Here is a 16,323-nt window from a genome sequence, read left to right on the forward strand (position 1 = left end):
CACCATTCACCGAGTTTATTGACAATGCAAGTTACTGGAAGAGTTATATATGAGTATCTAAAGCAATATCCCTCGCGGTGCTCTATATATGCTCTCAATCTATAACAAACTCATAATAATTGCAATAAAAGCAGATACGTAAAAGAGTTGGATGTTGGAAGCCTCAGCAGTAGCGTACGTCGGCTGAGGGCCCGGTGCGGTTGCAGCTTCATTGCCTTGAGTTCCAGCGGCATCGGCCTTGGAAGTGGCTGTAGGGTCACCCTTCTCGTGTCCTGGCTTACTACCAGCTGGGCCAGGGCCGGGTTTGGCCGCAGAATCAGGCTTCTCACCACCTTTGGGACTATATGAGCCCCAGTTAGATGTGTCTGCATGGGGTAATCCAGGAGCACCCGGCTTTCCGGGTTCAGCGGCAGCAGGGTACGTAGAAACCTTGAAGGTAGATGCCTGAAAAGTCGAAGGGGAATGAGCCAGGTCCTGAGCCGGGTCTTTGGCTGTAGTTTTATAGCTATCCGGTTTGGGACCGGGGGTATTCGAGTAATCCTCTACGTGGTGTCCCTCGGGGTTAAAGGGGTGATGCACACCAACAGCCTCGCCCTCTCCAGCGTAGTAAGTGGAAGTGTGCGTGTGAGTACCCGTAGTAACACCACCAATATGGCATTTGGTGACCGTGGGATGGCATGACGTGATAGTATAAGTTGTCTTCTCGGTATACGTCGAAGTCTTAAGTGGCTGCATTGCATTGTAGTCCATCACAGGCGGTTTGCCTGTTTGGGGTTTGCGGTGCTGCTTAGCAGGATCCGAAACATTAGGCACATCCGGCTTGACATGCTTCGTAGACTTCTCCTCTCCAGGACACCACGTCGTGATTAGGGTTTTAGTCTCGGTGGTAAGCTGTCCAACGACACACTTCGTACTGGCTGGGTGACACGAGGTGATTGTATAGGTTGTTGGCTGGATATACGTGGAGGTGTAAGTTGGCTTCTTGTATGGGGGTTTAGGTACCGCGTGGGCACCGTCGGTGTCGTATAGGCCCTTAAAATGGTTTGGCTCCACAGGCCCTAAGCCGTAATGGCCCTTCGTGTAGGGTGACTTTGCATGATTACTCTCACCAGGACACCATGTGGTTGTCGCAGTCTTGGTCTCCGTTGTTGGACTGCCATCAGTGTGGTATACCGCTGCATAGGTGTACGTCGAAGTGTAAGTCGATTCCGTTAGAGGGCCGGTCAGGTAGACCTTTTTGTCTGTTATCGTTGGCTCACCAGAGTCAATTGAGGATCCTGCCATCGAGGTATTAGGCCTGACCGATCCTGTTGATACACCAGTCTCATATTCGGTTCCAGTCTCTGTCATTGCAGTGTCAATCTGTGTCAATTTGGAATAGACAACCGTCGTAGGTCCAAGTGAAGCGGCGGAAGACTCAGTCTTTGTTGTTGCAGGTTCCGTCTTGGCCGTTGTGGGTCTGGTCTGAATAAGTGTTGGATCAGCGGAGGCAGCAGAAGACTCAGGCTCCGTCGTTGCACGTTCAGTCTTGGCAAAGGTGGGGTATACATCCGACGTAGGCGAGGCGGTGGACGACCCAGTCTCGGCCATTGTAGATTCCGTCTCGGTCGTTGTGGGCTCGGTCTGAGTAAATGTTGGCTCAGCGGAGGCAGTGGAAGACTCAAGTTTCGTCGTTGCAGATTCTGTGGGGATAAATGTTGGGTATATGACTGTTGTAGGCCTAACCGAAGCAGTGGAAAGCTCAGTCTCAGTCGTTACAGATTCAGTCTGAGTAGATGTTGGGCGTATCGAGACGGTGGACGCCTCATTATCAGTCGTAGGCCCAATCGAAGTGGTGGAAAGCTCAGTCTCAGTTGCCGTTGTTGACGTTTCAGGAGCGACAGAGATAGTAGACAACTCTGTCAATGAAGTCTCCGTGGTCGAAGATTCCGCAGCAGTTACCTCTAACTCCGTAGTCGAGACAGTAGGTGTTGGGCCTACGGACTCGGTAGAAGTCTCAGTGGACGTAGTCTGTGTCCCAGGAGCCACGGATTCATTCGAGCTCTCCATGGTCTGTATCCTGGTAGTTGTACTCGAGTCCTCGGTGATAGAGGTCTCAGTGGCAGGGTTCTCGGTGGCTGTGGTCTGTGTTCCGGGGGCGACGGATGCAGTCGAGCTCTCATTAGGTGTAGTTTGCGTTCCAGGAGTCGCAGACTCGCTCGAGCTGTTGAAAGTGGGTGTCTCGGTGGCTGTCGTCTGCGTTCCGGGAGCGACTGAATCCGTCGAGCTTTCGATAGTTGTAGGCTGGGTGCCGGGAGCCACGAATCCAGTTGAACTCTCGATAGTCGAGATCTCGGTAGTTGTAGTCTGTGCTCCAGGAGCCACAGATTCAGTGGAACTCTCCAAGGTTGTAAATGTTGTTCCCGGAGCCACGGATTCAGTTGAGCTCTCGGAAGTTACAGTCTCTGTAGTTGAAATAGTCTCTGTAGTCGGAAATTCAGCTGATGATGAGGTTGGTAAAACTGACGTGAGAGGAAGACTGGTGGTCAAGAGAGTCGTAAACGTGCTTGTACCGCTAGTAACCAAGGAGGTTGAAATGGAAATGGTGAAGCCGGTCGACTCTACTGTGGATGTTATTGATGCAGTTTCAGATGTGATTGGTGCAACGCTCCAGGTCGAAGACTGCGTCTCGTTTGTGATTCTAGTCGAAGGTTCCGTCGTTGAAGGCTCCATTGTTGAAGGCTCCATCGTTGAAGGCTCCATCGTTGAAGGCTGCATCGTTGAAAGCTCCGTCGTCAGAGTCTCCGTAGTTGAAGTCTCCGTAGTTGAAGTCTCCGTAGTTGAAGTCTCCGTAGTTGAAGTCTCCGTAGTTGAAGTTGTATCAGTCGGTGACGTGCTACTGACCGGAACGCTGACTGTCGATAAGGACGTTGACGTGCTAGTGCCGCTGACTGAGATGGAAGTTGACACTGAAATGGTGAAGCTTAATGATGTCTCAATAGGTTCCACTGACTGGGTGGATGACTCTGATATCGAAACGGACGAGGTTGAAAGAGATGTAAAGATACTAGTACCACTTGTCGATGTAGACGTAGAAACATCCAATAAACTAGAGATGCTAGACTCTGTAGTTGAAGTGGTAGAATAACTAGTCTCGACAGTGGAACCACTAGATTCGAGAGTCAAGGTAGATATGATAGGAAACGTGCTGTTTCCCGTTGTTGACAACGAAGTCACAATAGTGACTGGATCGCTTGTGATGGTGCTGCTCTCAAATGTGGAAGTGATTGGAGCCGCTGAACTAGACGTGATGGGTTCTGAAGTAGACGCAACGACGCTAGTGAGGCTTGAGGTGGAGAACAAAGTTGATGTGGTATTTCCGTTGACCGAGAGCGATGTTATCGTGGTAGGGATGATGGGACTAACAGTTGACGTTGGAAGCGAGATAATTGTGAGAGAGCTACTATCTGAAAACGATGTCGAACTTGAGAGGATGGGCTCTACCCCATCAGAGCTAGTCGGCTGGCTTGATGTGATGTCTGAGGTTGATGATGAAGTTGATGTGTCAGTTCCACTAACCGAGAGTGAGGTAATCGTCGTTGAGATAGCAAGGCTGATAGTTGAAGTTGAGGGCGAGGTGAGTGCTTGGGAGCCAGTTGTCGAAAGCGACGTTGAAATCGAAAGAGTTGGCTCCACACCATTGAAGCTCGTGTCAGTCTTAGAGGTAGAAATAGCAATGGTGATGAGCGACGTGAAGGTTACCGAGCCACTGACAAACAGCGAGGTTATAACAACGAAGGTTGGCTCCACACCGTTAAAGCTCGTATCCCTCCGTGAGGTAGGAGTAGTTACAGTCGAGGACGAGGTGATTGCCATAGAGCTATCCGTCGAAAGGGGAGCCGAAGTTGAGAGAGTTGGTGCCACACCATTGGAGCTCGTATCCATCCCGGTGGTCAACAGCGAGCCTAAGGTACTGGTTTCGCTGGTCGAAAGGGATAACTCGGTAGTAAGGGTGGGCTCAGTAGTAAGGGTAGTCTCAGCCGTAGAGCTGAGCTCCTCGCTGGACTCGCTAGTCGAGAGGGATGACTCTGTAGTAGATGTCGCCTCCTCACTGGACGTACTGGTCGAGGCGGGTAGCTCGGCCGTAGACGTGAATTCCTCACTAGACGTGCTGGTCGAGGCGGGTAGCTCAATTGTAGATGTAGTTTCATTGCTAGACGTACTGGTCGAAAAGGATGAATCGGTAGTAGATGTCGCCTCCTCACTGGACGTACTGGTCGAAGAGGTTGATTCAGTAGTAACCGCGGGCTCGTTGCTGGACGTACTGGTCAAGACGGGTGACGCTGTCGTAGAGGTGGCCTCGTCGCTGGACTCGTTGGTCGAGAAGGATGACTCGGTAGTAGATGTCGCCTCATCGCTGGACGTACTGGTCGAAGAGGTTGACTTAGTAGTAACCGCGGGCTCGTTGCTGGACGTACTGGTCAAGACGGGTGACGCTGTCGTAGAGGTGGCCTCGTCGCTGGACTCGCTGGTCGAGAAGGATGACTCGGTAGTAGATGTCGCCTCATCGCTGGACGTACTGGTCGAAGAGGTTGACTCAGTAGTAACCGCGGGCTCGTTGCTGGACGTACTGGTCAAGACGGGTGACGCTGTCGTAGAGGTGGTATCGTCGCTGGACTCGCTGGTCGAGAAGGATGACTCGGTAGTAGATGTCGCCTCATCGCTGGATGTGCTGGTATTGCTAACGGATGATGTGGTCGTGTCTGTCAGGCTCTGGATCGTGGTCAGGAAGGAGGAGGTGCTGCTCAGAGTGGGCTCAACATCGCTAGAGCTTGTCTCGGTGGTGCTGAGCGAGGTCGATGTACTCGCTGACGGCTCCCCGATAACAATTGTACCAGGAATGGTGCCTGATTGCGAGATAGTCGAGGTATAAGCGGGACTACTATCTGGAATTGTAGTAGTTATGGTGACCGTAGAGAATGGATCCCCAATAATAATTGTACCAGGAACAGTATCAGATTGCAATATGGTCGAGGTGAATGCAGGACCACTAGGGATCAAGGTGGTAATAGTGGTCGTCGTCAATAGTTCCCCTACGATTACCGTACCAGGCACCGAGCCAGACTGCGACGCGATAGTCGACGTAAATCCTGGGCCATTGGCAACAAAAGTGGTTATAGTTATAGTAGTGAGCGGCTCTCCAACGATTACGGTCCCTGGAGCAGTACCGACCTGAGACGCAATAGTGGACGTGAAGGCAGGGCCACTGGCAATTGAGGTCGTAATTGTAACTGTGGTTAACGGCTCTCCAACAATCACGGTCCCTGGGACGGCACCAGACTGCGATGCAATGGTGGAGGTATATGGAAGACCGCTGGGAATCTGCGTGGTAATCGTAGTTGTAGACTCCGGGTCTCCGAGAACAACCGTTCCTGGGATGGTGCCTAGCTGTGAAGCAACAGTCGAAGTAAACGCAGTGCCGCTAGGGATGATTGTGGTAATTGTAATTGTAGACTCCGGGTCTCCGACAATAACCGTTCCTGGTACAGTGCCTGACTGCGACGCAATAGTTGAAGTAAACGCTGGTCCGCTGGGAATCAACGTACTGATTGTAGTCGTAGATTCCGGGTTTCCCACAACGACAGTTCCTGGGATAGTGCCTGACTGCGATGCAATAGTCGATGTAAATGCAGGCCCGCTGGGAATCAGCGTGCTGATTGTAGTCGTAGATTCTGGGTCACCAATAATTATCGTCCCAGGAACAGTGCCCGACTGCGAAGCGGTCGACGTGAATGCAGGGCCAGTAGGAATCAGTATGGTAATTGTAGTTGTAGACTCCGGGTCTCCCACAATCACAGTTCCTGGGACAGAACCTGACTGTGAAACAGTTGAAGTAAATGCAGGACCACTGGGAATAAAAGTGGTAATCGTAATGGTAGATTCAGGGTCCCCAATAATTATAGTCCCTGGAACAGTGCCAGACTGTAAAATGGTTGAAGTAAATGCAGAACCACTGGGAATGAAAGTGGTAATAGTAGTAGTGGATTCCGGATCGCCGATTATCACGGTCCCAGGGACGGCGCCAGATTGGGATATAGTCGAAGTAAATGCAGGACCAGCGACGAGTGTGGTAATTGTAGTTGTAGACTCCGGGTCCCCAATAATCACGGTACCAGGGACAGTGCCCGATTGCGATATAGTTGAAGTAAACGGAAGACCAGTAACTAGAGTCGTAATTGTGGCTGTAGTCTCCGGGTCGCCGATCAGCACTGTTCCGGGGACGGTGCCTGATTGCGGTATGGTAGAAGTGAACGCAGGGCCACTAGGAATAAACGTGGTAATAGTAGTCGTACTCAACAGATCTCCAATAATAACAGTACCTGGGATTTCACCTGACTGCGAAATAGTCGAAGTAAATGGAGGACCAGTAACTAGAGTCGTAATTGTCGTTGTAGTTAATGGCTCTCCAATAACAACGGTACCCGCGATAGTACCAGATTGCGACGCAATAGTCGAAGTAAAAGCTGGACCAGATACGAGGGTAGTAATCGTGTCTGTGCTAAAAGAATCCCCGATAATAACGGTACCCGGGATAGTACCTGACTGAGTTGCAGCAGTGGAGGTGAAGCCTGGCCCAGATACGAGGGTAGTGATCGTGTCTGTACTAAATGGATCTCCGATAATAACGGTACCGGGGGTGGTGCCCGACTGGGATGCAACAGTTGAGGTGAAAGCAGGTCCCGAGATGAAGGTGGTTATGGTATCAGTGGTCAATGGATCGCCAATAACAACAGTACCCGGGATAGTACCTGACTGGATTGCAACAGTTGTGGTAAAAGCCGGCCCAGACACAAGCGTGGTAATTGTGTCTGTAGTGAACGGGTCGCCGATAATTACGGTACCGGGAGTAGTGCCAGATTGCGAAGCAGCTGTTGAGGTAAAAGCCGGGCCTGATACTAAGGTGGTGATCGTGTCTGTACTAATTGGGTACGCGACAACAACGGTTCCAGGAATAGTCCCAGACTGCGAGGCTATAGTAGAAGTAAAGGCTGGACCTGACACCAAGGTGATAATCGTGTCTGTACTGAACGGTTCCCCAATAACAACGGTTCCAGGAGCAGTCCCTGACTGCGAGGTAACAGTTGAGGTAAAAGCAGGTCCAGACACCAATGTTGTAATTGTGTTAGTACTAAACGGATCGCCGATAATGACAGTTCCAGGAACTGTGCCAAATTGCGAGGCTACAGTCGAGGTAAATGCAGGGCCTGATACCAGGGTCGTGACCGTATCTGTAGTAAAGGGATCCCCGATAATAACGGTTCCAGGAGCAGTCCCCGACTGTGAGGCGACAGTTGAGGTAAAAGCAGGGCCAGATACCAAGGTTGTAATCGTATCCGTACTGAACGGGTTACCGACAAGAACAGTTCCAGGAACCGTGCCAGATTGTGAAGCGAGAGTTGAGGTATAAGGCGGCCCAGAAACTAATGTCGTAATAGTAGTAGTACTCAGCACATCTCCAATAAGGACAGTACCCGGTATGGTGCCAGATTGCGAAGCAATCGTCGAGGTGAATGGCTCTCCCGACACCAGAGTCGTAATCGTAGTCGTGCTTAGTGTGTCCCCCACAACAACGGTTCCTGGTATAGTACCAGATTGAGAGGCAACCGTCGATGTGAAGGGATCACCAGTGACTAGGGTTGTTATTGTAGTAGTGCTGACCATGTCTCCAATAAGCACCGTTCCAGGGATAGTACCAGATTGTGAAGCAATCGTCGAGGTAAAGGGTGCACCAGTTACCAGAGTCGTAAGTGTAGTTGTGCTTAGGGTATCCCCAATGACCACAGTTCCTGGAATCGTACCAGATTGCGAAGCTATTATCGACGTGAATGGAGTACCGGTCACCAGAGTCGTAATCGTAGTAGTGCTTAGAGTATCGCCAATCACCACTGTTCCAGGTATAGTACCAGATTGCGAAGCTATTGTCGAGGTAAAGGGGGCCCCAGTAACTAGGGTCGTGACTGTAGTTGTGCTTAATGTGTCTCCGATAATAACTGTTCCTGGAATAGTACCAGACTGCGGCACAGTCACCGTAAAGGCTGGCCCGGTTACCAAGGTCGTAATCGTGGTAGTGCTTAGCATATCTCCAATTATCACCGTCCCTGGAACAGTACCAGACTGCGGAATAGTCGACGTAAACGGTGCTCCAGTCACCAGGGTCGTAATCGTGGTAGTTATAAGCATGTCTCCAATAATAACGGTGCCTGGAATAGCGCCAGTTTGCGAGATGGTTGACGTGAATGGCGATCCAGTTACCAAGGTCGTAATCGTGGTCGTGCTAGCCATATTACCAATTATGACCGTGCCTGGAGCAGTGCCAGATTGAGACACAGTTGACGTAAAAGCTGGTCCAGTTACCAAGGTAGTTACTGTAGTCGTGCTCAACTGAATACCAATAATGATAGTTCCTGGGACAGTACCAGTTTGTGAAACAGTCGATGTAAAGGGTGGCTCAGTAACTAAGGTAGTTATTGTGTTTGTGCTAAAGGGATCCCCAACTATAATAGTCCCCGGTGTAGTGCCACTTTGTGGAATAGTTGACGTAAAAGCAGGGCCAGAAACCAAGCTTGTTATCGTATTTGTGCTCAGCGAAGCTCCGATAATTACAGTTCCAGGTATAGTACCAGACTGTGGCACAGTCGAGGTGAACCCTGAGCCGGAAATCAAGGTGGTTATCGTATTTGTGCCAAATGGCCCACCGATAATAACTGTCCCCGGAATAGAACCAGACTGTGGAATAGTCGAGGTAAACCCTGTGCCAGGGGCTAAGGTGACTATCGTATTTGTGCTAAATGGATTCCCGAAAATAATGGTTCCCGGTATGGTGCCAGATTGTGGGACAGTCGAAGTGAAAGCAGGACCAGAGACCAAAGTAGTTATCGTATTGGTACTTAGTGGATCTGCGATAATAACAGTCCCCGGTGTAGTACCACTTTGCGGAATAGTCGAGGTAAACCCAGGACCAGAAACCAAGGTGGTTATCGTATTTGTGCTGAATGGACCCCCAATAATAACGGTCCCCGGTATCGTACCAGATTGTGGAACAGTCGAAGTGAAAGCAGAACCAGAAACCAAGGTGGTTATCGTATTTGTACTTAGTTGGTTTCCGATAATGACAGTACCAGGGATGGTACCAGTCTGTGGAATAGTCGAAGTAAAACCAGGACCTACAACTAACGTCGTCCTCGTGGTAGTAGAGAACGTGTCCCCAAAAATAACGGTACCAGGGATGGTCCCAGACTGAGAGATAGTCGAAGTAAAAGCAGGGCCAGACACTAGGGTGGTAATGGTGTTCGTACTAAATGTATCCCCGAAAATAACAGTTCCTGGGACAGTACCTGACTGCGAGATAGTCGAAGTGAAGCCAGGACCTGAGACGAGAGTTGTCCTCGTAGTAGTCGTAAACATGTTCCCGACAATCACAGTCCCTGGGGCAGTGCCAGTCTGTGGAATAGTCGAAGTGAAGCCAGGACCTGACACTAATGTCGTGACGGTATTCGTGCTTAGAGGGGCTCCGACGATAATAGTACCTGGGACGGTACCTGACTGCGAGATAGTGGAAGAAAAGCCTGAACCTGAGACTAGTGTCGTTCTCGTAGTGGTTGTAAACGTATTCCCGACAATAACGGTACCGGGGATGGTACCAGACTGTGAGATAGTCGCCGTGAAGGCAGAACCGGACACCAATGTTGTAACGGTATTCGTGCTAAGAGGCGCTCCGACGACTATCGTCCCTGGGGCGGTGCCAGTCTGCGGAACAGTTGAGGTGAAGCCAGGACCAGATACTAGGGTTGTAACGGTATTCGTACTTAAGGGGGCTCCGACAACAATCGTTCCTGGGGCAGTGCCAGTCTGTGGAACAGTTGAGGTGAAGCCAGGACCAGACACCAAAGTTGTGACGGTATTCGTACTCAAAGGTGCTCCGACAACAATAGACCCTGGGCCAGTACCAGTTTGTGAAAAGGTCGAGGTGAAGGCAGGACCAGACACCAATGTTGTAAACGTAGTCGTAGTCGATGGACTCCCGATGATCACCTGGCCTGGAGCGGTGCCAGTCTGCGTGACGGTTGACGTGAAGGGGACGCTGTTGCTAGGGATCAAGGTCGTGATTGTGGTTGTGCTTGCAGGCGCTCCGATGATTACCTGGGCTGGATTAGTACCGGATTGTGAGATGGTCGACGTGAAAGCCGGCGCAGTCGCTGAAATGATGGTGGTTCTGGTCACGAGAAACGTTGGAGCTAGGACACAACGTGCTCCATCGCTTCGGCCACTCGGGACTGGGCCGTTCCCAACCAACACGGGTGTTCCCCCTGACAGTAAGAACTTCCAAAGCTGTCCAGAAGTATTCTCCAACGCAAACAGATTTCCATCGGGAGATGGGAAAACGGATGTCCAAGTGTTAGACCCAACGATGGAACCGAACGTTTGCAACACCGTAAATGTGTGCGTAATAGGACTCCAGCGCAACATAACTGAGACGACGGGCGCATTGATGGTTCTGCCAATGGTATAGAAATTGTTTCCCGCATTGGGAAAGAATCCCCAATCGGCGACATAATATCCAAGGTTGTCAAGCGCGCCAGACGATATAACATTCCCGTATGTCGCAGATCCAGGCGCAAGATCCACCTGGTACCATACGTTGTAAGCATCAGAAATGTAGAACTGACCACCGAGGGCAAAATCTCCGATGTTGAAGAAGATACCGTTGGCGGCGGTAGGGAGGAGTCCTAAGGATTTCGTGTTCCCGTTTCCAGATATCTGCAAAACCGCATTGGTGGTTTGGTCGATTCCATACATGTAATTGTCCAGGATGTTGTATCCCATGGCGTTGATAGGGTTCGGCCATACAGCGGCTTTGACGAGGCTGTATGCAGCATTTGTAAGACTGATGCTGTACAAGTCATCGATCTCGATAATATATCCATTGGCATCGCAAGTGAACGGCGGATTCGCAGGGCCGTTCACCGGGAAGGGAAATACAGCCTCGGCAGGAGAGATAAACCCCTGCACGATCAGGAGGAATCCAAGTATCGACCTCATTGTCACACCCTGGTCGTTGCCCTCGTGGTTTGGCCTATCTTCCGTACTATCAATCCACAGAACGTCTCCTTTTTGTGGAGATACTTCCTTTATATCTCATGCCGAGCTCTCCATCTCCAAGCGTTGATGGAACATTAGTAAAAACAGGTACATTCAGTGACCTCACGGAAGTTACCACCGTAACAGGACTGGGCTGAGACCTTACCATCATCAGAACACGCATGTTGATGTGTACTCAGTTCCATCTCCTCCTTGCTTGGCAGACACACTCGACGTATCGATACCCGGGTAGGTACTCTCACTCGCCGTGCGTTGTGACAACGCTAATGGGCTCTGCATTGGAAAGTTGGTCTTGGCTTCCAGTCAATTGGATCGAGCCTTGATCTGTGTAAATTTCGATGTCTCCGCTCAGCGTTCGGTGGCGCGCAGCGTCGATCGTACTCATCCGTAAAGCAGCCGAAAGGAACTAGATCCCGAGATCGTGCCTTAGCCGCCGCCTCAACGCGATTGCATATAAAACAGGTCTCAACCATGCTTTGCATGGCTAGTCGGTCTGTCAGTCATTGACTCCCAGCCCTGCCAGCCAAGTCAGATGTGGCTGATTCTCAGCGCTATCAGCCATTCGTGATACCACGTGAGAAATTTGAGGAGACTTGCGCGTGCATTGCAATATAGCCTTTGCGGTCGAACGGCGGTCTTAGAATGCGGCAAGGCGCAGCCCGATCACTATCACTCTCGCTACGCCATTGGGTCGATCTTGATCTTTGAAGTGATGGTACTTCTTTAAAATATAAGACGCAAATTTTTCGACTATTTTCGAGTGGATAGTGTCAGATGTTATGGCGAGTCCTGTGGTTCACTGAGCGGAGTTGACTACAGAGCCGACGTTGGTGGGAAGACAACCTTGGCCCGAAGGTCACAACGACCGCCCGCGCATGCCCCCCAGGCCAGCCCCAGCCCATTCAAAAACGCTGGGTCAACTGTTGCTCAACCATCGTACTTTCCAAACATCAGCAACAAATCACTGAATACGGCAGGAATCACTACGCGGAAGTTGCTTCTCAAATATGTGGGCCGTGCATCACAAAGGCCAGTCTCTTTCGAGACAATGATGGTCTTGGTGAAGGATCCTGGCTGGCTTGAACAGTTGAACGACTCATCAGCAGATCCTTCACTTCTGTAGTACGACAATGCGCTCCTGAATTTGCTGTACTCGGGTAATCGTTTGTTTGAAAAGCCCGATACGATAGTAGGATTGAGTACAATACAAAACGATGTGTCGCGAGGCCAACTTGCTGTGGCTTGAAGCCCAAGTTGCTCTAGCAACGACCAGATATAATGATAAACGAAATGACGAATGGCCAACTCGCCCTTATATGGATTCCTATTTTGTACCCAATGTAATAAGCAGTAGAACAACATTCGAATAAGCGTTTAGACTCGCTACCTTTTACTAAATAGGTGGTTTCCCATTTTGCAACCAGTGTAATAAGCAGTAGAACAACATTCGAATAAGCGGTTAGAATCGCTGCCTTCTATTAGATTGGCGTTTTCCCATTCTGCAACCACTGTAATAAGTAGTAGAACTACATTCGAATAAGCGGTAAGACTCGCTGCCTTCTATTAGTTAGGGGCTTTCCGAATACCTGTTGGATCCATGTGCTTGTCCGAATTCGCCCTCACATCGTCATTGACATACGCCTTGGCTTATTCGTATACATGCAAGCCGTGGCTGGCTTAAGATGCGTAACTCTATCGTTGACATGAAGACAAGAACTACGCCACCTTTGAGTCAACCAACCGAACCCGAGATGTGAGACTCCCGAGCGCCACGGTTCGTCCATGCATTTTTCCTTTGCTGAAGGTATTTTGTAGCATAGAGTTGCATGTTTCGAGCCTGAATTGAGCCACATCGTGCAAATGTCTTCTTCCCCTTGATAGCTCTCAACTATGGATCGGCTTTCCTAAACGAAACGGACGTACATTGTGCCCTGGCTCAGAGTCGCTGATAAGAAAGCCGCTGCAGAGTATTAGAGTTATCAGAGAAAGATTCCTGTGTATGAAAGCACTCGACTCGTCGAACTCCTCATTGGCTATAGCGAGGTACCTTCCGTAAGACCTACTGTTAAAGATACCAGCGTTGCATTGCCATTGATACCCTGTAACTGCAACGGTGCATGCAATCGCAAATCTTGCTGTACGTAGGCATTAGGATCACATAACTCGGTGCAGGGACAGGAGTCGGCGGGAATCTCCGGAAACGATTGGCCTCGATGTCGATCACTGCTGTGTAGTTGTCCCCTACGTCTACGTTCACTGCTTACTTGAAACGGGAGTAAGCTCGATAGCTGTTAGGACAGTTGGCACCAGACATTCTAGCCATTGGTCAGTTTCGGCACAGGGCTACAGCTGAGATAACAGTTCCGCGAGGCCCGACGAGTCCCATCGGTGCCCCGTATCGCGGGATGACCCCTAGCGTATGGCGGGCTGTCCGTTATCACTCAGGCGAAATAATCCGGCGACCAGTTCAGCTGTGGGGAGCGGATGGCATCTATGGCTAGACGTACTTCCAGTAGATTCAAAGATAAGTCATAACCAACGCATAACTAACAGCATCTCAAAGGTCGACATGTCTTGACGGCCAACTGCGACTGCCCACATAAGCCAGAAGTTCGGGGCTTCGAGATGGTCTCGGGCAGGAATTTGGCCAAAGTATAGTCGACAAATATAGTTAGTATAGTAGCCTCCACCCGAAGGCTACAGGGCCACTCTCCGGATTAACACACGGCTAGACGGCACACCTGTGATGCCTTTCAAGCGCTAAGCCTTGGCTATACTGACTAACAGTTAGTGATATCTCTCTGGTCAGCGCCTTGGAGAGTCATGTCCCCTGGCCGTCGGCGCTGTATCTGGAAGAAGTTAATCGGATAACCCAAACCCACTAGAAAGGAAACAAGGCGGAGGTGCCGCGGCGGATTTCTTGATGGCCCGCTAAGTACATCGCTGCGAGTTGCTTCGATGGCCAATTCCGCAGAGATGAAGGTACAGCCCGCTGGTAAGTGGCTCGCGGGTGATACAATTAAAAGAAATATCCTGGCATGCATGATGCCCAATCTAGAACTACTGAGTACATCAGGGTGCTTAATGCTAAGCCGGGTGAAGTGCTATAGACCTAGGCGCAACGAGGCAGCTCGATAAAGCGTTGCATGTTGCCCAAGCTATGACATAGCTGTCGCGCGGCGTTTGGCACCAGAGGTAGGGCAGCGCGATGATAGAGCTGGTAGCTTTCCGCTAGGGATTATACAGAGGCCAGCTACAGACTCTGTTCCAGGCGTTGGCCTTGACTCGCGAGATCTCAGCTGATCTTTGGGAGCTTACTGGATAGCTATAGATCAACGTTGGTTGCAAACCTGGTTCCTCTTAGGAAGAAACTCCGGTCGGAATTACGAATTCATGACGAGTGACTCCTTCCATGACCCGACGAATGGAGCTTCGAAAACGGGAGGACTCAGTGCGACCCAGCTATCCTATCCCGAACCGATAACGTGGGCTGGATCACATAGTGTACATGTATATACAAAAATTCCAGAGGTGACAACATGCGCAGCCGAGCCAACGTCTCGGGCCGGCCAAGCTGGATCGGTAAAGTGCCAGCCACAGGGTGACAGCCTGACAGGCGAAGCACATAGGACGTGCACTAAGCTTCCGGCTGACAGGGACACAGCAATCTCACCTCGTGACAAAGCCACGCTACGGAGTCTTTCGTTGATTTCGCTGCAGCTGCCAGGCTTGCGATAGCGCCGAAGGAAAAGGTTCGCTGGTCCGGAGCTGGTGGCCAATAGGAACTCTGCGTAGCAGGCAAGATCGCAGCCTAGAACTCTAAACTCGCGAAGGCAGGCTGGCAGGCATATACTAATGAGACACTGTCCGAAAAGTGACTGAACTCCGCGCGACTCACAGCTTCAGTGCAGTATTGAGCAAGTTGTTGGTAACTCGGTAATTTTAATTGACTCGTCTCAAAAAATAGCAATGGGCAATGTCTTTGCACATGCCGGTGATCCGACGTATGATGGGTATGTGCAGACACTGCGTCGAAGCAACTTACAAGTCCCTATCTGGGCGAGTTGCAACGGGACTTCCTTCTGCGCCATGGTTAGGCGGAGCGAGTCAGGTCCGTCCCAGAACGGCAACAAGGCCAGCCTCGGGGCTGCGAAGGAATTCGTAAAAGAGGATTCTGCAACAGACTGTTCGCATGCGCATTGCCAAATTGCATATCCCTGATCGCGATCAATGATCTAGAGGGTGGAGAGATATGACTCCAGCCATGAACGGCAGAGCCAATGGCAGCCTGTCGCATCCTTGGGGAATTGGGGAGCATCTCGCGTGAGCAGCAGATAACCAGGTATAAACGTCATGTACTCGACAGGCCATGCAGGCGCAAACGCAGCGATACGACTTGGATTGGCTGATTGGGTAGGCCTCAGCAGAGCCGGCCCAGCAAAATCCAGAAGCACGAGAGCCCAGTCGGCCCTAAGACCGAAGGGCTGCTAGCGGGGCATAAGCTTGGTGAGCCTACACAGTAGTGGCCGCGGCAATCCATCCGAGGCTCTCGCTAGCAACGTAGCGCGAAGGCACTTGGATGAATGTTGCTGACAGTGTCCCTAACTCCCTGTGTCTTGGGCTCGACGACGATCAGAGGAGGCAGAGACGACGATAGGATGCGGTCCGGGTGCCGTCAGCATGGAGTAACAATAGAGGAAGGGGGTTGCGCCGGCGACTATGCAGTCATACTACCGTGTCAGTGATGTGTATTGAGGATCGACTATGCACCTGTCGAGGGGGGGCTAAGCTACTGTGTAAGTTCAAGCCAGATCAATATGACGAGGCACACTTTCCAGAAGCTTTGTGGTGCGATTGGGTGCAACGCACCACATCATTCTGTGATGGCCCCGTTGGTATCTTGGTTGCGAGGGCTTACAGGGCCCTGGAAGCCATGTTGGTGCCATAAGTAGGAGGTCGGCCCTTCAGGTTGGCCTCAGTTTGCACGGCCGAACGAACGGCGGGCTAGGTGAAACCTCGCCAAAGAGTGTCTGGTGCACGCAAATGGTCACACACGACTACTTTCACCTATGTAGGGGTACTAAAGTATGCCGAGTTACACAGGCTCCACGCACCTCCCCCTCCCAGTAGAGTGGGCGAGCTGGCTGTCGGCAGCTGAAAGTGCCAGCGCCCAGCACAGGAGCT

The 16,323-nt window shown here is 50.9% G+C and overlaps 1 protein-coding gene across 1 annotated transcript; it reads right to left on the reverse strand.

The window, feature by feature from the left end:
• Positions 1 to 99: 99 nt before the first annotated feature.
• On the reverse strand, positions 100 to 11,079 carry JN550_010730 (uncharacterized protein; the record flags this gene model as incomplete). The annotated part of the gene is made up of 1 exon (XM_049309016.1): positions 100 to 11,079. One exon carries the CDS (start codon positions 11,077 to 11,079, stop codon positions 100 to 102), a length of 10,980 nt encoding a protein of 3,659 aa, XP_049167256.1.
• Positions 11,080 to 16,323: the final 5,244 nt, after the last annotated feature.

Source organism: Neoarthrinium moseri (genome assembly GCF_022829205.1).
Source record: "Neoarthrinium moseri strain CBS 164.80 chromosome Unknown scaffold58_Wmoseri_CBS_16480, whole genome shotgun sequence".
Lineage (NCBI taxonomy): Eukaryota > Fungi > Ascomycota > Sordariomycetes > Amphisphaeriales > Apiosporaceae > Neoarthrinium > Neoarthrinium moseri.